The sequence below is a fragment of the Callospermophilus lateralis genome, chromosome 8, assembly GCF_048772815.1.
Source record: "Callospermophilus lateralis isolate mCalLat2 chromosome 8, mCalLat2.hap1, whole genome shotgun sequence".
NCBI classification, from domain to species: Eukaryota; Metazoa; Chordata; class Mammalia; order Rodentia; family Sciuridae; genus Callospermophilus; species Callospermophilus lateralis.
In genome coordinates this window covers 4,485,154-4,507,806 of record NC_135312.1, presented here as the reverse complement: position 1 = coordinate 4,507,806, position 22,653 = coordinate 4,485,154, and the positions used below count along the sequence as shown (strand labels likewise).

The following is a 22,653-nucleotide window of genomic DNA, read 5'->3' as shown; positions in this document are numbered from 1 at the left end:
AGGGTTCTGACCCTCCACTAGCTGTGTGACCCGCACAAGTTCAGGGCGGGCCTCAGTGGGTCCCCAGCCCCCGGCGGGCACGTCAATCTCCACGTCCGCGGGAGCGCGCGGTGGGCGGGCTGCGCGGCGGCGCGCGCGGCGGGCGCTAACCGGCGGGAGCGCGCGCCCCTACCCGCCCGCGACCGCAGGCGCACCCCGCCCGACCCGGGGCGCCCCGGTGACGCGGCCGCGGACCCGGAAGTCGCCGGCCCGCCCCGCCGGCCGGCCGCCAGGAGCACGGTCCCCGCCGCCCGGGATGGGGCCGCGCTGGCTGCCGCTGCTCGGGCAGCTGCTGCTGCTGCAGCCGCCGGGGTCCCGGGCCGCCGGCCCCATCCGCGTCTTCGTGGTGCCCCACAGCCACATGGACGTGGGCTGGGTCTACACGGTCCAGGTAGGTGGCGAGGACGCTCCACGCGCGCCCCTCGCAGCTGCAGCCTCCCTCCACCGGGAGCGCCCCGGGTCCCGGTGCCGGCGCAGGTGGCCCCGCTGGGTCCAAGTCCGGCTGGGCTCGGACTGGAGGGGCCCCCGACTTCTCTGGTCACTTCCTGCCTCTGAACCCCAGTTCCTCCTTCTGTCGGGTGGTACACTGAATGGGTGGCTCCTGCGTTCCAGGCTGCAGAGGGGAGTGGCGTCCCCAGCCTGGGCATTGACCGAGGTGGCCCATGTGAGCCTGGAGCAGGAGGGGCAGGCAGGCTCCAGGGCAGGTGGACGTCAGGTGACCACTGGAAAGAGGCTGCTTCCCTGTGCGGCTGGGTATTGGAGGCCAGTTCGGTATGCCCCGCCTTCCCAGCCCATGGCTTGGGTCGGACCAGGGGTCACCTCCTGGTTCTGCTCCGAACCTTGGGCAGGGGGTTTGCTCTCTAAGCCTCGGTTCTCCTGTCTGTGAGAGCAGTCACTCGCCTGCCCCGCCCCACGTCCAGCTCCCTGCACAGCCCTGCAGTTCCCTGCTGGGGCCCAACACTGGTCAGACCCACCCCTCAGAGTCCTGAGAGAAATGCAGGAGAGGGACCAGCATCAGGGTCAGTGTAAGTGCTCAGCCCCATTAGGCCTGCACCTGTACTGTGGAGGCAGGTGGTGGTCAGCTGGCACCCGGACTCTGAGGCACATGACTATTGGTTTGCTTCACTCCAGCCACAGTGCTGCCCTGGGCCTCCTCCACACCTCAAGACCCCTCCTGCCACAGGACCTTTGCCCTGGCTGTGCTGTCTGCCCAGGAAGCTTTCCTCCTGAGAACCTGCAGACACAGTCCCTTCCTTTCCTCCACTTGTTATTTGAAAGTCATTCTTGGTGTGGCCTTCCTGATGACCCTCTTCCCCTCTCCCTTCAGGATGGTCCCTGTTGCACTTGTCTCCATCTAAGGGGCCATATGTTTTGCTTGTTGGCTTGTTGACCGTGAACTAGAACCTGCACTCTTCAGGGCAGGGGCTTTGTCCACTGTGTTCACTGTGTCCCCACCATGCCCAGAAGATGTGGGTGGAAACCAATGGACACCCTGAGGTCCTCAGGTCTCCGTGGGCATTGCATGTTGTCACCTCAGCCTCCCGAGCTCCTTTGTGGGGTGAGGAAGGAGATGCCTAAGTTAATGAGCCAAACCCTCTGTGGCCTGGTGTGGTGGCCACGCCTGTAATCCCAGTGGCTCAGGAGGCTGAGTCAGGAGGATCATGAGTTCAAGCCCAGCCTCAACAACTTATCGAGGCCCTGAGCAACTTAGCCAGACCCTGTCTCAAAATAAATAAATAAATAGAAAAAGGGCTGGGGATGTGGCTCCGTGGTTGAGCACCCCTGGATTCAATCCCTGGTCCAATAAATAAATGAATGAATAAATAAATAATTGGTGATTAGGGACAGAATAACTTACAAGGACATTGTAAGTAAATGGTGACATTTTAAAGAGAGACAGGAAGCAGACCTGGTGCCAAATGTAAAATCCTGTCCCTGATGCATTTGGCAGCCTGTCAGGGAGGCCACCCACCCACAGGAGACAGTTTAAAGGTGGGGGAAGGGGCACCCACCACTCCCAGTTCCCAGAAGAAGAAACTGAGGACCAGAGAGGGTGGATGCGTTTCCTGAGACTACTCAGGAGTAACCCCGAGCCTCCCAACTCCTGCCCCGGGCTCTCAGCACTAGTGTGCAGGGCCTGGAGACTCCCTGGTCCTCAGAGTGCCCAGCCTGGGGGCATTGGGCAGCAAGTCCCCCAGGGACAACCCAAAGCACCGCTTCTCAGTTCAGCTCCCACCACCCACGTCCCCCTCACGTCAGCCCAGCAGACCCCTTTGTGGTCTCTGAGCCACGACCCGTCTTGCATCTGGGGCTTCACTGTGCTGCTGCCCATGGACCCTCAGGGCCAGCGGACACACGCCTCTCTGCCCAGCTGACTCTGGCTCCCCGGCTGGCTGGCACATTCCTCTTCCCACTGGGTGTCCTTGCCTGTTTCCTGGTGCCCCTGCCTGGCCCCCAAGAGCCCGTTCCCCCCACGGGTAGGGAGCACGTTCCCTCTTCATGTACTGGGCAGAGATGGGCACCCTGGACTGGTGAGGTGCTCAAGGGGGGAGCCGCGAGGGGGAGAGACCACAGACGTGCCCTGCAAGTGCCAGGGCCCTGGGACACTTGTTCAGCTGGATTTTTCCTGCTTCTTGGGGCCAAGCCCTGCAGAGCTCCTGGGGCACTGGCCTGACACGCGCCCCTCCCCAGGAGAGCATGCGGGCGTATGCTGCCAACGTCTACACCTCCGTGGTGGCAGAGCTGACCAGCCGGCCCCAGCGCCGGTTCATCGCGGTGGAGCAGGAGTTCTTCCGGCTGTGGTGGACCAGCGTCGCCTCAGAGAAGCAGAAGCACCAGGTGAGGCGGCCAGTGAAGCCTGGAGCAGGGACCTCGTGGGTTGGGGCTGAGGCCACAGCTGCGTCCGCATCAACCAAACCCCAGGGACTGCTTAGGCCAGGCTTCGTGGTCAGGGCCACAGCAAGAAAGGGTTTTCTTTTTAATCCAGGCTCTCTGGGGGTTCTTGCAAAAGTCTCCGGCTCCGGCAGGAGGGGCACGTTCCCAGGTGCTGCCTGGCCCCTCCTGAGCCCCTGCACCCCTTCCCTGATTTGCTCTGTCTGCCTGGCCCCCAGGCACAGGGGTGGTGGCCCTTGTGACGGTGCTGTAGCGTGGGCCAGGGCGTGACGGCTTCACCAAGTGCAAAGAGCCAGAGCACCCCCTCTCCGTGACACAAACACCCAGAACCTACGCAGGAGCTTGTTCCTCTTTTCAGAACAGTTACTGAGCGTGGACTTCAGAGAGGTTAGGCAATTTGCTTGAGGCAGCGAAGCTGAGAGGCTGAGCAAGGACTCCTCCCTGCCTCACTGGGGGGTCCCTTCAGCCTGCAGCCTGTCCAGTCATGATGAGAAACCCTGCATGTGATGGCCACTTGCCAGGTGCCCGGCCAGGGGATGTTACCCAGCTTTACAGAGAGGGCGTGCAGCAGGTCACACAGCCTGTGAGTGATGGGGGCGATTCGGAGCCAGTGTGTCTGACTTGGGAACACTGCACCCAGTGGCACATCTTCTAACTCCTGAGAGGGATGAGGGACGTGACAGGCATGTCTTGGTGGAGATCTGGCAGGACACTCCTGGGAAGCTCCCTGGAGGCAGGGACTTGGTTTCCTTTGTCCATTGCAGTGTCCCAGGGCCTGCCCAGTGCGGTGCCCATATGTCTCAAGTGAATGACCCACAAACGCTGTACCTTGGAGTACCAGCCATAGCTGCAGGCCCACGTCCTTGGGATCATTTACCTTCCCATCCTCCTGTTCACTCGTTTATCCAGAAATATTTATCAGCTACTCACGAGGCCAACCCAAATCCAGGGACAGTCTGCAAAATAACTAGTCTGTGGTCAGACTGGTCAGTCCCACAAGGGAAGGGGAAGCCTGAGGAGCTGTTTCAAGTTAAAGGGTCCAGAAGAGAAATGACAGTGTCATGCACTACGTGGTCCTGGCTTGAATCTGGCAAAAGGAACAGGAATTTGGCACAAAGTCTCTGGATGAGCTGGTAGTGTTGTCTTGATGTTAAAGGTGCTGATTTTCATCATTATGCTGTGGTTATAATTAATTACCACTGCTCTTCTGAGGTGCACCGAAAGCCTCGCTGCTCCTGAGCTACTTCCAAAACAGATGGAAAGTGTCAGAGCTGGAGCATTATGGCAAAGGAGGTCAGAGCAACGGTGAACCGGCAGGAGGCTGCACCTTAGCTCTTTGTACTATTCTTGCAAGTTTTTGTTTGTTTTGTTGTACTGAGGATTGAACCCAGGGCCTTGTGGTGGCCAGGCAAGTGCTTTACCACTGAGCTACATCCCCAGCCCTTTATTTTATTTTGAGACAGTCTCACTAAGTTTCCCAGGCTAGCCTCAAACTGACAGTCCTCCTGCCTCAGCCTCCCAAGTAACCCAGCCTTACAACTTTTTGCTGAGTTTTAAATTATTTGAAAACTAGAAGTGCACTTATAGGTAAAATCTCAGACACCAGCCATGGCCAGGTGCTCTCTGGGTGCAGCTGGCACAGTCTGGACCAGATCAGTGTCCTGCTTTTGTGGAATAAAGTAGGGTGAGGGGTTTAATGAGGTGCTACAGGCGCGGCCCTCACAGACCCAGCCAAGTTTAGGGCTTGAACCTGGCTGTTTCTCTCTGCCCACCCCTGCCAAGGTCCACCAGCTCCTGAAGAAAGGACACCTGGAGTTTGTCCTTGGAGGCCAGGTCATGCATGATGAGGCTGTGACCCACCTTGATGACCAGATTCTACAGCTCACAGGTATGGCCACCCCACCCTACACCCAGGGACTCCAGTGGGCTACGAGTTCCAGCTGTGGCCACCCCGCAGTGTGAAGCCTGCCCCTGGAAACAGTGGCTCCTAGAGCATACCCATGCCTGGCCGAGGGAGCTGAGTGCCAGGGTTGAGCCTGGGTTTTAGAGTCGTGTCGCGTGGGTGCATCCTGATCCTGCTCAGTCCCGTCCCCATGGCCCTGAGCATGGGATGTGGCCTCCCTGTGCCCAGTGTCCTTTGTTGATGAGTGTGATGTTAATGCGCACCTGAGAGAGTCGTCGTGAGGATTCAATTGGGATGATTCAGGTGAAGGACTTTAGGTGGGATGTGTGGTCCTCTGGGGTGCTCAGCTGACTTCACCACCCCCCACCACCCTCACTACGGTCACCCTCACCACCATCATCACCCCGATCGCCACCTCGGTCACCACCTCAGTCAGCACCAGCACCAGCACCCTCTTCCCCTGCACCATCACCATCCTCGTCCTCACCATCTCCATCCCCTCCGTGGTCACCATACTCCCTGTCCCCACACGATTGCAGTGCGCACGTCACGCTGCAGGCTGTAGCCACTCCCGCCGTGTTCCTCAGAGGTGTGGGAGTGGAGAGCTGACCACCCTCGCCATCTCTGGTCCCTTGGGCCCCGATTTTACCTGGGTTGAGCTGTAGTGGGCCTTGCTGTGAAGTGGGCCCCAGAAGGGAAGAAAGAGGGGGGCAGTGGACGGCCTCCCGCCGAGCTGGCCTCCCACATGGAGCTGGGCCCCTTCCCAAGTGGGGGCGTGAGGTGCCTCCACCCAGACCTGTCCCGCTGCCCGGCTGTTGGGAGCTCCTGCCCTCCTCTTGGCCCTCATGTCAACACACACCTGAATGTTGGATGTGACATTTTTATTGAGGGACGTTTGTTTCCAGCATCTCTGGGGTTGGGACGAGTCAGAGGTGGGCAGCAGCTCTGGTGACTGAAGCTTCCAGCCCCCTCCTCGGGCAGCAGTGCCCTAGCGGATTCTCAGAGGCCTGGGGGAGTGGCAGGTGCCAGCAGTTACCACCCCTGCCCCTGAGCGGGCCTGAAGGGGCCTGAGGAGGCTGGGCAACACCAGGCGGAGTGGAGGGAGGAAGGAGTCCAGGCAGGAGCGAAGGAGGCCACTACTGTCCTGTCCCCCACCGGTGCCCCCTCCCTCTCCTTTGCTGATGGACCCCTCCCTCCGTCCCTCCAGTGTCCCTAAGCAGTATTTAAAACACGCTGAACAACACCTTACACATCTGAAGGTCTGGGCAGCCCAGGGCATAGTGGATATCCAGCCTTCCTGTCCTCCCTTGTCCCTGCCTCCACACATGGCTTGGCCTGTCCACTGGGTCATTGTACTAGTGAGACACTGGTTCGGCTGCTGCAGTAGGGACCAAGAGCCATGAAAGACTGTCTTTATGGTTAAGGTGGGAGGTCTTCCCTGGAGCCCAGCAGGGTCGCCACACGTGCGGTAACCATCGTCCATGCTATTAAAGACAAACTGAGGCACGTGGGGGGACATGTGGGAGCTCCTCTGTGCAGACGGCAGCCCCTGAATCGGCAGCACCACCCTGCGGATGACCAGGGCGGGAGGCCATGGGGAGAACCTTCCTGAGGAGATCCTGGAAGGAAGATGCAGTGTTTGGCTAATGTGGAAAGCCCTAATTAGGATCCACGTGCGCGAGTCTGGCCCTGGTGGCTTACCCATCCTCCCTTGGTCCCTGCCTTGGTCTCTTACATAGAGACCCAGGGCGCCAGTGCCGCCACAGCCCAGTGGCCTGAGTCATTGAGGGCACCCACCTCTGGCTGCCGACAGAAGGGAGTGCGTGTGGCTGGCCCAGACCTCTGTAGGTCCTCACGGCTGGAGTCCCCAGAGGAGGGACCCAAGAGAGAAGGCAGAAGTGACGGTGATGGCAGGTGCCCTGCCCCTTAGCACTCAGTCCACTTCCGTGTTTGTTGGGGGTGAGTCCCCAGGTCCTGCAGCCGGCCTGGCACCCCTCAGCACCAGAGCTTGTCCAAGCTCACGGAGAGAGCCTCACCAGCACCCGGGCTGCCACATGGGCAGGCCTTGAGGGCCCGGAGTAAGCCAGTCAGGAGGGGCAACACGGAGGACCGCACTTACCGGAGGTTCCCGGAGCCCTCAGGTCCACAGGGACAGAAGGCAGAATGGCCGTCACCAGGGACAGGAGTTGGCATTCAGAGGGCTTATGCAAGACGGAAGGAGATCTGGATGGCGGTGACGCTGCAGGACCCTGGGCACTACCTCTGTGGGACCTGCCTGGCCTGGCGGCTTGTGCCCCAGCCTGCTGGATGGGCAGTGAGCCTGCCGCGGGTCACTAGCAGGGCGACGCTCTCTTTGCAGAAGGACACGGGTTTCTCTATGAGACCTTTGGGATCCGGCCACAGTTCTCCTGGCACGTTGACCCATTCGGTGCCTCGGCCACGACCCCCACCCTGTTTGCCCTGGCGGGCTTCAACGCCCACCTCATCTCCCGGATCGACTACGACCTGAAGGAAGCCATGCAGGAGGCCCAGGTGCGTGCTGCGCCACACCTGCCATCACCCCTCGCTCAGCGCATCTTAGGGGACACCGCCAGGTGCCTGAGCCCGAGCGTGTGGGGTGCCTGGCCTGCCCTCGTCTTGCCACCTCCCCAGGGTGCCCTCTTCCAGCAGGCCCAGCCCTCCTGGCCCCCTCCAGTCCAGAGACCCCTTCCTCCCCTTCCACAAGGCCTGGGGCCAGCCCAGGTCCTCAGGCCCCTCCAGGGACCAAGCAAAGCGCACTGAGGAACCAGAGGAGGAGAGTGGGCCTGGCTGGAGCGCAGCAGCGGCCTCCTGATGTCCAAGGCCGCGAGACAGTGGACAGGGCAGACCTCCAGGCTGTGTGCCCAGGAGCCACAGGCTCCACCCTCCTCTCCATTAACCTCCCCCAGCAACCCCGGAGGCTGGGGCTGCAGGAATAAAGTCCCCCAACTGGTGCTTGGGCAGCAGACATCTGGGGTCTCAGCTCTGGGGCTGCAGGCCCGAGCTGCAGGGGCAGCTGCCACAGGCCCCTCTCCTGGCTTGTCGATGTTTTCTCTCTGTGTCTCTGCTGTATGTCCAAATGTCCCTTTTTATAAGGGCCCCTGTCCTACTTGCATTGGACCCACCAATGACCTCATTCTAACATGGTCACCTCCACAAGACCCCCCTTACAGTCAAGGTTCTGGGGGCTGGAACTTCAGCGTAACTTTGTGGAGGGTGTTATTCAACCCAACATAAATGAGCAGAATCATAATCGCACCCATTTCACAGGGTGGGGAAACTAAGGCCCAAAAGGCCAACTTGTCCTGTCCAGGCACCCTGGAGAGCAGTGGTAGAGAGTGGTAGAGCTGGCCAGGGGAAGTTATGCAGAAGGACATCAGGCTCCAGGCAGGTCAGCAAAGGAACATTTCACTGAGGGCCTGGCAGAGAGGTGGTCAGGACCCTCTCCAGTCAGCTGCTTTCACCTGCCTGTGACCCCACGAGTGCTGGGGGTGGCTCCCCATTTATCCTGGGGCAAAAGGACTTGTGTGTGGCCCCAAGCCAGAGCCGAGCAGAACTAGAACTTCACACCTGCCTTGCAACCCTCAGAACTGTTGAGGAGCAGGCTTCGCGCTTGTGAGAGGCAGTGAGCCCCGGGCCCAGGAGTCTTCAGGTGAAGCTAGAGCAGGCTTCTCCTGGAGGGCCTGGCAGCGAGAAGCCTGCGAGGAGCGGGAGGGTGAAGGAGCAGCTGCTGGCAGGCAGACCCCATGGCCCCCAGACCCCACGGGGGCCTTGAGAGTGGCCTGGAGGGATGTTACAGAGTGGGCAGCAGCAGGAGGTCTTGGCCCACAGAGAGCGGAAGGTGAGGACCGGCCAGGGGGCACAAGCTGAGCTGGGGCGATGCAGCCAGGGCTGCAGCTGTCCTGTCCTCACTGCCCCCTGTGGCCTTGCAGGGGCTGCAGTTTGTGTGGCGAGGGTCCAAGAGCCTCTCAGCACAGCAGCAGATCTTCACGCACGTCATGGACCAGTTCAGCTACTGCACGCCCTCGGAGCTGTCCTTCTCCAACAGGTACCAGCCCTCCCCAGCGGCTGCCCTCGAACCTCCCGTTACCCAACAGGTTCCAGCCCTTCCCCAGCGGCTGCCACCTGCCCCTCTGCACCTTCCTGGGATCCCAGACCTGCGTGTCTGGCCCCCGCAGGTGGTGAGCAGTTGCATTTCCAGTCCCCAGGCCCCATTCTTGGTGTTGTGCCATGCCCAGCCACCCTGAAGCCCTAGGCAAAGGGGAGACCCTTGGATACCAGTCCTTCATTATTTCCGACTGGTATTTCTTCATCATGTATTTTTGTGTTGATTTTGATTTTTTCTAAGTATCGTATTAATATGTCATTGATCTTGATGACCAAGATTTTGGGCATCTGTGAATGGTGAACAAAGGAACCAGCTGGATGCTCCTGGTGGGGGAGCAGGGGCTGCTGGCTCCTCGTGGCAGCTGGAGCTGACCAGGCCGTGGGGTGTGGCCCCCCAGTTCCCATGCTGGTGAGCGGAGCGGCGCCTGGAGCCCCGTCTGGGCACACCTCTCCTCCCGCTCTGCACTCTGCCTCCCCACAGGTCCGGGTTTTACTGGAATGGTGTGGCTGTCTTTCCAGAGCCACCTCCCGACGGGGTGTACCCCAACATGAGCGAGCCTGTCACCCCAGCTAACATCGACCTTTACGCCAAGGAGCTGGTGGCCAACGTGAAGCAGAGGGCTGCCTGGTTCCAGACTCCTTACATCCTCTGGCCCTGGGTAAGGCAGGGACCTGGGCCTCATGTCCTGTCACAGCCCAGGGCCTGCTGTGCAGGGTCCAGCCCCTGTGCTCGGGCCCTGTGGCAGCTTGCACCAAGCCAGCCTGCCCAGGCCCCACCACTCTGCACCCCTTCCCCACAGACCACAGGGCCTCAGCCAGTCCTCCAGCCTCCCTCCACCCTGGACTCACCCCGGCCTCTCCCACCTGACAGCAAACCCCCCGGCCAAGCAGCTTCCACTCCCGCCTGATGAGCCGCATTTGCCATTGCAGTGTTGGGGGCTGAAGCCCAAGCCAGAACCCCACCACTTGACCTCCAGTTCCCTCTGTAACACAGGAACAATAATTGCTGCACAGTCTCCATCCAGGGTTGGTGAGGAAACACCTTCCCCAGGAACAGTGCCAGGCAGGACACCATGCCACTGTCTCCGACCTTTACCGAGCACCCACTGTATGCCAGGCACTGTTCTAAGGGACTGTTCACCTCATCCATCTGATTTGCACCACTGAGCCTAGAAAGCGGACACTGCTGCTATCCCATTTTGCAGTTGAGGGACCTGAGGCTCAGGAAGGTTAAGGAGTTTCCTAAGGCCACCCAGCCTCTTAGCAGGGCAGCTGGGAAGGGCAGGAATTCCTGTCCAGACAGGTCACCCAGGGCTGCCTCTCCTGAAGGTGCATAAAGGCCACGGGAATCACGGCTCTGGCCGTGATTCTTAGTGAGTATCACCCGAGCCATGTCGGCAGGTAGCAGTGCCACGGGCCTTGGATGCACAGGGGTGCCAGCTGTGGGAGCCGGTGACCCCTGTTGGTGCCACGGAGAGTGGCAGGGCTGCCATTGGGAGGCAGTGCTGACCCACCTTCCTGGGCAAGGTCTGTGCTCTGAGGCACAAGCCATTGCTTCTGTGTCCCCTGCAGGGATGTGACAAGCAGTTCTTCAATGCCTCGGTGCAGTTCGCTAACATGGACCCGCTGCTGGACCACATCAACAACCGGTCCCAGGAGCTCGGCGTCTCGGTGGAGTACGCCACGCTGGGCGATTACTTCCGCGCCCTGCACGCCCTCAATATCTCCTGGGCCGTCTACAACCACCATGACTTCCTGCCCTATTCCTCAGGTACAAGCCTGGGCGCTGGGGTAGCAGTCTAGTGTCAGGGCCGGCACAGGACTGCACATCCCCAGTGCCCACAGGGGTGCCCCACAGGCCCTGTGTGGGGCCCTGAGGCAGACTGACCCCAGCTGCCTCCCGCCAGACGGCCTGCTTCCTGGTTCAGCTCCCACCCTGCCCACACCAGCAGTTTGCCACCCTGCCCTGGCAGTGCCCTGCAGGGGGCACCCTCCTCACCTGCTCCTTCTCCTATGCCCTATATGCACCTCCTCCAGGCATCCCTTCCCCAGACATCGAGTCTGGGCTGGGTGACTCCACAGTGTCCCAACAGCCCCAGGCTTTCTTTTTTAATTGCTTCACCACTCTTGGGGACCTGGGGACCTAGTCTCCTCTGGGTCACGAATGTGTCCTCAGGCCCGCAGCTGGCCGGCCACACATAGCACCACCTATGATCCTCTCCTCCGGGGTTCTGTAAAAGTCATGAGGCCTCCCTGTGGCAAAATGGGGACACCAATGTGCTTTGTTCTCATGGTCGTAATAATTGCATGAGACCAGAAGAGCTGTTAGCCTCCCCAGCACACAGGGGGCTCAGCCAAGGGAGCTGGGAGTAACTGCGATGCTCAAACCAGAGTTTGAGATGAAACTAGATCCCCACTTCAGCCAGCGGATGTGTCTGGTAAGCTGGCCGAGAAGGCCTCTTGTCGCGCTAGCAGCTCATCAGGGCAGGGGCGCCTCCCTGTCAGCTCTGAGTCACAGCCGCCAAAGCCAGTTCTTCACAGCCATTGAGGGAGGTGTTGCCCCTCCTCACAGCAGGCCGTGTCCTCAGCGCTGCAGCAACCCCCGCAGTTCACTCCCAATTTCTTCTTTCTGGGTTCTTGTCTAGTGAATTCAAAGAATGAAATCCACAGACAGCGATGAGTGAGTGCAAGAAAAGCCAGAGCTCTCTCAGGGCAAGAGGGGACCGACAGGGGTTGCCGCTCAAGTGTGCCAGTCTAAGGGTTTAGGTAGCACCTGGGTCGATGCTATGGGTCCAAATTTTGCTGACGGGGGTTTGGAAAAGTACGAGTGCTGTTGGTCAGGCTGCGATCCCATTCAGGTCTGCCCTGCTTTCATTTTCCTGCCTCTCCTGGAGAAGGGGGAGGTTGAGGTCAGAGGATCATGGGTACTCAGGGGTTCAAGGCTGCAGCACTGTGTAGAGTGGGCACCAGCACCAGGCCTTGACCTGGCCACCCAGAGACACCCTGGCTGGCCTGGGCCCTGGCTGTCTGCTCCTCAGGCCAACACCTGCCCATCTCCAGCAGCTGCAGCCGAGCTGGCTGCCTGCACTCCAGCCACCAGCCCTGCTCTAGGACGAGGGCTTGGCTTCAGCGCTGTCCCCAGCCCTTTGTGCCAGGTTAGGAACGTGGCTTGCCAGCCCCTGCTTGAGAGACTGCTTTATGGCCTGCAGGGTACAGCAAAGCTGCTGGTAGCATCAGCACCCTGTCCCTGTGGACCCTACACCCCACACCCCCTGGGCACCCTGCTGGCGGCTCCTGCAGGTCTGCTCACCTGCCTAGCTTGGGGGACAGGTAGAAATTGCTCTTCTCAGCCCACTCCAGACCCCCTCGGGCCTCCACAGGGGGATGGCTTTGCCCAAATGTTAAAACCTACATTGATTGCATAAGATGAGCAGCCCAGCCAGGCTGGGTGGGATGGTGGCTGGGCCACCGTGAGCCAGGAAAGCGCAGGCTCTCAAATGCAGCCCTCCCTCCCAGCTCTGCCTAGCACTGACTCCCATGCTTGGCTGACTGATTCCTGGGGCTGCTTTGGGAAAGGAGGCAGTGATGAAGAGGCATGCCACGGCTGTCCCCAGAGAGCTGAGGAAGCCCAGGGGCATCTGGCCGAGTGGCCACCATGTCATGTGGCCTGGGCACCTGGAGCTAGGCCTATCTGGGGCCTCCCAGCCACAGTGACAGGCAAGGACCGGCCCTGGGCAGTGACTCCCAGCATACCTGGGTTTGGGTCACACCCCTCCCAGCATGAGCTGTTGCTCCAGCAAGTGGAGACACTTCTTGAGCTCTGGGGTGGTCATGGTAAAATGGCATTTCGCAGGACTAAGGGGGACACCCACGTGAAAGCTTCCTGGTGGCCAGCCCCCTTCTCCCTGTTTATTTCCTTTCAAAGAGAACTCAGATGGACTGTGGCTGCAGGGCTCCAGGGGACCTGGCTGCTGCTCAGACTCATGCCTGTCGGGAGTTAGGCTTACCACTCTGTGCCTCCGTCTCAGGCTGCGTGGAGATGGGGTGGGCTGCACAGCTGCCAGGACCCTCTGGTTTGCACCAATTTGCTGAGGGGTGTGGCTACAGGTGGGGAGAATGGGTTCCCGGGTGGGGGCATGGCTACAGTCAAGGTGGGCGGAGGTGATGTGGGCGTGGCTACAGTGAAAGTGGGGGGCGGTTTTGTCCTGGGGATGGGATGCGCCCTGTGGTTAGAGCTAGGCAGGAGAGTTGTGGGTGTGGCTAGCTGTGAGGTGGGCGTGGCCACGTCCAGGCTGGCTGCTCTAATTAGCGTTTGGGCTGTGAAGTTGCCTGATAGGGAATCCGGCCCCCAGCCTTGACCCCAAGCCCTCATCTGTTTCGCCATGAAGCTGCAGGGGACGCTGCCTATCTGACTCCACAGCCTGTGGCCTTTCCTCTGTGCCGTGGGGCCACCCACCAGGAACTGGCCCAGATCTGTGGGGAAGAGCAGGGAAGAGGCACAGGGCAAACTCGGGTCAGCAAAGAGGCAGACCTTGCAGGGAACTGAGAACCCCCTTGGGAGACAGGCAGACCGAGGTTCTCAGCCACCTCCCTCCCGGGCCCTGGCAGCCAGACAGCAGCTACCCGGGATGGCTCAGCTCCCACACCACCAGAGCATTCTCCCTGGGCCTGGGAGGCTGCTGAAGTGCAGGCCTGTCCCAGGACTCCCCCTGGCCCAGGGAGTCACAAAGCCCTCCTACCCACCTGGTTCCTGCTTGCTCTCTTCCCTCCCTGAGGTTTCCCAGATACCATCTTGTCACTGGCCTTGATCCTCCTGCACCCACTCTGTCCCCAACCTCCCCTGACACTCCTGCCCTGCCCCAGGCTCTCCAGGGCTCCCTGAGCAGTTCTCTTCTGGCTTGGAGAAGGTCCCTGGACTGAGAGCCACCGCCTGCCCAAGTTGCCCTCCTCGGCCACCCAGGCACACTCTGCCTATCTGGTCCCCATTCCTGAGCAGTGCAAGAGTGAGGACGTAGTGGGCTCCACAGGCCAGGGACCCTCAAACTCCCTGTCTGCCCTCGTCTCCCAGAACCATTTGCTGCCTGGACGGGCTTCTACACCTCCCGCAGTATGCTCAAGGGGATGGCACGGAGAGCCAGCGCCCTGCTGTACGCAGGGGAGTCCATGTTCACGCGCTACATGTGGCCAGTGCCCCACGGGGCTCTGGACCCCGCCTGGGCCCTGCAGCAGCTCCAGCAGCTCCGCTGGGCCGTCTCGGAGGTAAGACCAGGCTTCTCAGCCACAGGGGTGGGACTGACACCCCTGCTGTGCACCCTTGTCCTAGCAAATCCTCCAGCCCAGGCTTTGGGGCCCATTTCACAGATGAGAAAAGCAAGACTCCCCGTCACTGGGTCGTGCACCATGAAGTTGGGCCAAGTTCTCTTGGCACCCAGCTGGTGGCTTCAAAGCTTTATATGTAATTCTTCCAAGAGGAATAAGGACCAAGTAGAATGGCAGTGGTGTCAGCCAGTCCTGCCTGTAGCTAAACCATAGCCCCACTGTGACCTCAGTGACAACATCTAGGAGGGTGGTGGGGCAGTCGTGACAATAGGCTTGACATGGTTGGCACTGCGGCTGCCATGTAGCCAGGTTTCCTGGCCTTCCCTCTCCATGTGCTCCCCAGGTAGGAAAAGTGAGGCCCCAGGAGCCTTGTATGCTGTCCATGGTCACCCATCCACACGGGGCCATGCTGGCTGTGACTTCTTTACAGCTGCCTGAAGGGGCAGCTGGCAGAACTCGCCTTGTGCTGGGCATAGACTGCCCTAAAGTCCGTCAGAGCAGCCGGCCACAGCACCTTCCACTGTGGAGCTCCATGTCCCCTTCTGTGAGGACACAGTCCTGCCCCTGCCTCGGAGCAGAGGAGTGTGAATGTCATGTGGTGTGAAGGGTGCCCAGAACAAACCAGCTACACGTGGGGCAAGATGGAACGGGTTGGGCAGGTCCTTCCCAGAGTCTCCTGGCTGCCCAGGATGGCAGACATGGCCAGGGGTTCCATAGGTCAGCGAAAGGGGCCAGTTCTGCAGCCTCTCTCGCCTCTGCTTCCTCTTCTGGGAAGTGGGAGGGACGCCCACCTTCTCCCCTGGCATGAGACCAGCACCTTGTAGGGTCAGGTCCTGATCCCCGCCTCTTCCTCACATCTGACAACGGGTGCCACAGGTCCAGCACCATGATGCCATCACTGGAACTGAGTCCCCCAAGGTGAGAGACATGTACATGGAGCATCTGGCCACAGGGATGCAGGGCGTGCGCAAGATAATGTCCTCTATTGTCCTGGACAAGTTCCAGCTCAGGGTGACAGCCCGGGCAGCTGAATCAGGTAAGCCAGACCCCCACAGAGAGGCTGAGGCCCACCTCTGAGAATAGAGTCCAGAAGGGCCAGGGAGGGGGCCTAGTGACCTGAGTCCACAGCCCCTGCGACCCCTTACTGTTGGCATGACCTTGACCTTGGCAGTGGCTCCAGTGCCCCAGGCCTCCATTTCTTCATCTACGGGATGAAGAAGGGCTGACGTGAGCCTTGGGGATGGTAAGCCTGGCGTCTGTAAGACTGGACCTGTCATGGTCCTCATTTCATAGCTGGGATCCTGAGACCGTTTATTTACTAGCTCAGGGCCACACAGGTCGGAAGGAACAGAGCAGGGGTCTGACCCCTGAACCCATGTTTCCCTGCCTTGCAGGGAAGATGCCAGTGTCCTTGGCCCCATCCTGTTCCCAGCCCCCTCCTGGGCTCACTGGACTGCAGGTCACCTCCTGGCGGCCTTTGGATCCGCCTCCTGATCACAAGGTTTCACGAGTTAAGAGTGTCCAATGTACCAGTTCACCCAGGACAGGGGCTGTCAAACCCGAAAAATCCTGGGCAAATGGGGACAATTGGTCTCCCTACAGAAGCAGGAGGTTTTCCTATCCACGGCCCTGATCCCCGCCTCTGCCTTCACTGTGGTCACGGCACTTCCCAACGCTCCCTCGGCCTTCCCGCTGCCCCAGCAGTGTCTGGGCGGTGCCATCTTCCAGCCCTGCCCTTGCCCTTCCCACTTGCAGGTCTGGAAGGCCTTGGGGACCAGGACTGGAATAAATAGGACCCCCACCCTGGGGCATCAGGGCGCTGAGAGAGACAGGCAGACAGGCCCCTGTGAGATGGGCTTTGATGTCATTGCCAGGTGGCACAGTTGATGGGCAACCACTCCAATGCCATGCTCATGCCATCCCCACAGGCACACAGGGAGTCAGGAGAGAAGACGGAGAAGCCGCCCCAGGCACAGGGGAGGAGCCAGCAGAGCAGGGAGGCTGCCAAGCGGGTGCCGTGTTGGGGATCCTGGGACATCCAGCACAGGAGATGGCAGGAAGGGAGAGACGGGAGGCCAGGCCAAAGGTGCAGGGCCCTCAAGTGCCAGCTCAGGCTCCAGAGGATTTTTCCTCACAATGCCAAGTACTCAAAGCTTTGGATCCGGGCCTCGGAAGCTGGGTCACTTTAGGCCAATGACTGCACTTCTCGTGTCTCAGTCTCCTCATCAGTAAAGTGGGCCAATGGGGAGAGATGTGTGAGGGACAGTGGACCCTCAGCCACCCAAGGGACACCTCATTTTCCCTTTGTTCCTTCCCTGCTCAGGGACTGTACTGAGTCACATGTGACCAAGCTGTGCACCTGCTCCTCCCTGACTCCCCTGGGGGCTCCAGAGGGCTGGGTCTCACCTGCCTTTTTCCCATGTACCCAGAGGTGTGGAGTGAGCCAGGCAGCAACCCGAGGCCTGATGGGTACTCTGCCTCAGTCTACAACCCATTGGCCTGGACCGTCACCACCATCGTCACCCTGACTATTCACTTCCCCAGAGTCAGTGTCACAGATGAAATGGGCCACCCCGTGCCCGCACAGGTATGGACATGTGGTCCTGCAGGAGGGACATTTGCCATTTGCCACTTGCTGATCTAATCTGTGTCCCACTTGCACATGCAGAAAGGTCTGGGGGTCTTAAAGGGCTGAACAGGGCTGCGGATGTTGGCGAGGCCCAGGCTGCCCCTCCCACCCCCCTGACATCCGCATGAGTTGCCATCTCTTCTCCCTTCCGCTGCCTGGAGCTGCCCTGGTTCCAGAAGGCACTCTCTGTCATCCAGCCCACGCCCCCTTGGAGAGGACGGAGAGGGACTGACATCGCTCAGCCACTCAGCACACACCCTCCAGGTGGGGTGCTGGGCCCCTGGACAGGAGTGAGGCCCAGCCCACCAGGGGACACAGTCACAGATGGTTATGGTGTAGAGGGTGACTCAGGAGCCAGTGGAGGGTCCCCAAGCCGAGACTGAGGAGGAGGGGAGGCCTGGAGTAGACCCACACGTGCCACCCCTGTGTCCTGAGTGCAGGGCCCATGGAGAGGAGTCCCCTCCGCAGGGGTTTCTGGAGCTCCGCCGCTGTGTCAGACCCTTCCTAGGTGCAGGGACACTGCAGTAACCGCAGGACAGAATCCCTGCTGTCTGTCAGGGTTGATATCCTAGTGGTGAGACAGGTGAGAAGCAAATTAAGACGTGGCCAGTGACAGCCGTGGGGGAACAGTTAACAAGCACCAGGGCTGGGGCTCATCTGACGAGGGTGGCCCAGGTCGCATCCCGCACGATGGGGTGAACGGGGACAGGGTGTCTGTGTTTGGGGAAAGGTCAGGTTGGGGGCAGGAGTGGCAATCATGGGTTTGACACTAGGCCCCCAGGAGCCTCCCCAAGGGACGCGGAAACTGCATGCCTCAGCTGCAGAGCAGGCGGGAGGTCCCCAGCCCAAGCCTCTTACTTGTGGCTCTCGAAAAAGGGGTCAGTGAATCAGACAAGTTGTAGGGGCAGGAAAAAGATCTATTCATGATGCCCAGAGAAGAGAAGATAGCAGGCTGTGCTGCTCACAAACCCAGCTCCCCCCAGTGAGAGTCAGGCAAGGGAAGGGAGGGGGCTGAGGACAGGCGAGGGCCTCTAACTAGAGGCACGTAGGTGCCCTGGGTGGTGTCTGCTATGGTGAGAGCTTGGCGGCCTTGAAAATGGCTCATTACCGTTATCTTGGTGTCTTCTGCCTTAGAGTGGGGGAGACGTCAGGTAAGTTTCAGGCAAATCAGCCTGTGCTCCCAGACCTGGACGGCAGGCCTTAAATGGGCACCTTGGCTGCGCCAGAGTTGAGCAGAAACCTGATGTAGGGTTCAGGTGGGAAGGGGGCGGATCCAGTCTGAAGGCAGAGCTTTCCTGCCCTGTTATGGCACCCACAGGACAAAAGCAGGCTTGGCCCCAGGCACAGTGGCACAGGCCTATAATCCCAGAGGCTCAGGAGGCTGAGGCAGGAAGATCCTGAGTTCAAAGCCAGCCTCAGCAACAGGGAGGCACTAAGCAACTCAGTGAGACCCCGTCTCTAAATAAAATGCAAAACAGGGCTGGGGATGTGGCTCAGTGGTTGAGTGCCCCTGAGTTCAATCCCTAGTACCAAAAAAAAAGCAGGCACCCGCAGCTGTTCCCATCATGGGTGACTAATATGAATAGTTCCCCTGTGTGACGTCCAGAGGGAGTGATTTGTAAAGTAGCTAAAAGCAACTTAAGCGGGGGGCTTTTCTAGGTTTTCCCTGTTACAGGGGCTCAGAAGACCCCTTCCAACACCCCCATCCCAAACCAGATACCTTGTAGCTAGGCAGAGGCCAGGAGGGTTGACCCGAAAGGGTCCTTCTCTGTGGGGACAAGGGATGGGGGTTGCCCCTTCCTAGGAAGTGAGGGGGAGCTGCATCTTGCTGGAACTGAGGACCCCCTCACCGAGGGGGGAGGAGGAGGAGGGTCTTAAAAACTCCTCTGGTGCTGTGGTAGATGGTTGGGACAAGAGAGGGTTTGGGGACACCTGGGCTACTGCCAGGGAGGGTCCACAGCAGCTATCACCAGCCGGAGGCCACAAAGACGAGACAGCAAGAGGCCAGTCCTGGGAATGAGCACGGTGGGGCATGGTGGCCTGGACAGTAGCTGTGGGTGGTGAGCTGGAAGGGCCACAGCAGGGTTCCGGCTGGGGAGCAGGTGGGGTGGAGGAGTGGCCATGAGCCATGGACGACCAGGTGGAGGCGTCTAGCAGGAAGCGGTCCTTGTGGGTCTCAGGTTCCAGAACAGATCAGAGGTTAAGATCAGGGCACCAGTCACTTGGCAGATGAAGGAGAATTGAAGGAGCTGGGGTGACCCTGAGTAAGAGAAGCCCTGGGCACCCTGAGAGCCAGCCATCTTCGGGCCACTAAAATATGCTCCAGGGGCCATTTTGTGTTGTGGTGGTCCTAGGGGGTGCAGCCAAACCAAGGAAGGACACAGGAGAGCTCAGTCCAGGAGACAAGGACACTGCTGGCTCAGTGGACAGTGAGCACCCCCTGTCCAGGAGGGATGCAAGCCAGGGATCACCAGTGGACCGAGTGTCCTCCCTGCACTGAAATCCACCTCTACTCCATCCTGCTGGTTGCAGATCCAGAACTCAACGAAGGTCCTCTCTGCCTACGACCTGCTCATCCTGAGCGTCATCCCGGGACTCAGTTACCGGCACTACAGGGTCATGCCCACTACAGAGGCCCAGGAGGCTACCACCATGGCCACCACGCTCCGGTTTAAGAGCAAGCTGAGGAGACATAGCAGCTCACAGAAAAAGCGCCTGGTGACCATGGCAAACGACTGCTACACCGTGCAGTTCGACCAGGACACCAACCTGATGCACAGCATCTGGGAGAGGTAAGGCTCAGCCACTGCTGGTCTGCGGCAGAGGCGCACCCAGGGCCTGGACCAGTAGGGCCCCCAGTTCCCATTGGTGTTTCCATTGGCTCACCTGCCTGAGAGAAGGACCAAATGTGGTGAGGCCTCTTCCTGCTCTTGTGATCTTTAATTCAAGTTGTATGAGTCTAGGCCAAGGCAAAAAAAAGAAAAAATAAATAAAGCTTTCTTATGCCTTCGAATTCCAAGGATTTCAAAGCTGTTATCCAGAGAAAAGAGGGCATTGAGGGAATCACCTTGAGAAAAAATAGGTTCACATTATCCACTTTAACCAAGAATCTCTATTCAGGAAATAGTCACACTGTCTTTAGAACAAGAAGTGTGTTGGTCAGCTTTTCATTGCTATGACTAAATACTTGAGAAAACCACTTAGAGGAGGAAAGTCTTCTTTGGCTCCCAGGTGCAGAGGTTTGGTCCATAGTTAGCCAGCTCCATTGCTTTGGGCCTGAGGCGAACATCATAGTGGAAGGGCATGGCAGAGGACAGCCACTCAGTTCACGACAGCCTCAGCAGAGAGCAGGGGAGAAGGGGAGGGGCCAGGTACAAGATAAAGTCCCCCAAAGCATGCCCCTCAAGGACCCATTCTGCTCAGCCACACCCCTCCTCCTGCTGGTTTTCACCACTTCCCAGCAGTCCATCACTGTCGGTGGGTTGATCCACATGGGGTTACAGCCCTCGTGAGCCAGTCACCCCCAGATTCCTGCCTCTGAACATTGCTCTATTGGAGACCAAGCCTTCCATACATGAGCCTTTGGGGGACCTTCAGTTCAAACTACAACAGGAAGGGACCCTCAACATCGTTTATTCATACCCACCCACTCCCCGGCCATCTGTCCACCCACCTTTCCATCCATCCATCCATACCTGGACCCCCACCCGCCCACCCCGCTCTCAGCCTTCCCTCTGTCCTGCACTCAGCCCTGTGCTCATCCCGCCGGCCGGCCTGTGAGAGAGGCGTTTGTGCTGGTGGTGTGGACAGGGCTGGGGCAGGATCTCTCAGCAGCCCTCCACTGCCCAGAGCGTGGGACTTCCCTGGGAGTTGGGCCACGGATTCCTCCCTAGATGTGGGCAGCTGGAGCAGCTGGCAGCAGGCAGCAGGCGGAAACAGAGCAGGGCGCCAGCCACGTGAGCTTCCCCGCCAGGCTGGGAGAGGCCAAGTGCCTTCCCTCCGTCAGTCCCCAGCACCACCTTGCTGCCTCCTTCCTCCAGTCCGCAGATGGGCGCACCGAGGCCCTGCCCACCAAGCACTCTCCAGTCCCAGAGCCCACGCCACGCTGTCCTGTGCCTGGCCCTGTCTCTCTCTCACTCTGGAACTCTGGGGTGAGGACAGGGATGTTAGGTTCCCAAAGCCCACCTGTCACCTGCACAGAGGAGGGGCTGCGGGAGCTGGGAGGCTCAGGGGAGGCGCAGCAGAGGGGGCTGAAGCCCGGGATCCAGGCACAGAGCGGGGGAGGAGAGCCTCAGGAGGAGCCGTGCAAGTTGAGAGGCCCTTGGCCCTAATGTGACAGCTTCCTGAGGTGGCCACCTTCCACCCTTTTCACCTCTAAATGTGCCATTCAGCAGTTTTAGTGTCCTCGCAGTGGTGCAGCTGTCCCCCAGTCCATTTTGAGCCCTTTTGTCACCCCATAACCCTCCTGCAGTGTGGCAGCCACTTCCCCAGGAGCCTCCCCCAGAGCCCTGGCCATCCCAGCCAGCTTTCTGTGTCTGTGGATTTGTCCAATCTGGACGTTTCATATACGTAGCAACCTACCTTTTGTGGCCTATTTGTGTCACCGAGGACCTGTCCTCCAGGTTTACATGTGGTAGCAAAGGCCAGTGCCTCATTCCTTTTTAAGGCCAAATGGTGTCCATTGCCATATTCTGTTCACCTTTCTTTAGTCAAGGGACACTTGGGTTGTTTGGTTACTGTCAATGATGCTGCTGTGAACAGTCACTAGTGCTTGACATTTCCCTTGGGTATGACCAGGAGTGGACTTGCAAGGTTGTGGGGAAACTGGGTTTCAGCTTTTTTTTTTTTTTTTTTTTTTTTTGGCAAGGATTTACCAGGGATCTACCCAGAGGCACTTAGTCACTGAGCCTCATCCTCAGCCTTTTTTTTTTTTTTTTAAGTTGCTGATGGACCTTTATTTTATTTATTTGTATGTGGTGCTCAGAATCGAACCCAGTGCCTCATGCATGCCAGGCAAGTGCTCTACCACCGAGCCACCTCAGCCCTTTTTTATATTTTATTTAGAAGCAGGGTCTTGCTGAGTTGCTTAGGCCCTCACTAAGTTGCTGAGGCTAACTTTGAATTCATGATCCTCCTGCCTCAGCCTCCCCAGCCGCTGGGATTATAGGCATGTGCCACTGCACCCACCTGCTCCGCTTTGCCTTCCCACCAGCACTGTGTGGAGGCCCCCGTGTGTCACATCCCCCATCACTCGTCTCTGCCATTCAGTCATGGCCGTTCTGTGGGTGTGAAGTGCTACTGCCCTGTTTTTTTGATTTGCATGTTCTGGATGACTAATGATGGTGAGTATCTCTATGTGCTTATTGGCAGTGGCCTATCACCATAGTGAAATGTGTACCCAAGTCTTTGGCCACTTTTAAATTGGGTTGTCTTTGCACTGTTGGATTGTAGGAGCTCTTTATGTATTGTAGGTGGATGGTCCCTGAGCAGATATAGGATTTGCACATTGTTTCCCCCAGTCTTGGACTTTATCCCGTCTCCATGGCCTTTGAAAAGAAGCTAGGGTCGTGGGCCTGGGCCAGGAGATCAGAGGCCTTTTGTGTCAGACAATTGGACATCACTGCTTTTTCTCCTCTGCATCAGGGTCTCAGCAAGACCCTTATTAGCACGTCTTCTTTTTCTTCCCCTACTGGCTCCTTCCCCAGACCACAGAAGTCTTCAAAGTGGGCACAGAGCTGTGCGGTTC

General features: G+C 59.0%; 1 protein-coding gene across 1 annotated transcript in view; it reads left to right on the top strand.

Moving 5' to 3' along the window:
- Nucleotides 1–273: 273 nt before the first annotated feature.
- Nucleotides 274–22,653, top strand: part of Man2b2 (mannosidase alpha class 2B member 2) — a 29,983-nt gene continuing 7,603 nt past the window's right edge. Inside the window, exons 1-11 of the mRNA XM_076864817.2 lie at nt 274–430; nt 2,731–2,877; nt 4,714–4,819; nt 7,194–7,366; nt 8,785–8,900; nt 9,441–9,618; nt 10,532–10,730; nt 14,028–14,218; nt 15,155–15,314; nt 16,708–16,865; nt 19,440–19,699. Coding sequence (XP_076720932.2) covers nt 296–430; nt 2,731–2,877; nt 4,714–4,819; nt 7,194–7,366; nt 8,785–8,900; nt 9,441–9,618; nt 10,532–10,730; nt 14,028–14,218; nt 15,155–15,314; nt 16,708–16,865; nt 19,440–19,699 — 1,823 coding nt within the window. The 5' untranslated portion in view covers nt 274–295. The remainder of the gene's footprint in view (nt 431–2,730; nt 2,878–4,713; nt 4,820–7,193; nt 7,367–8,784; nt 8,901–9,440; nt 9,619–10,531; nt 10,731–14,027; nt 14,219–15,154; nt 15,315–16,707; nt 16,866–19,439; nt 19,700–22,653) is intronic.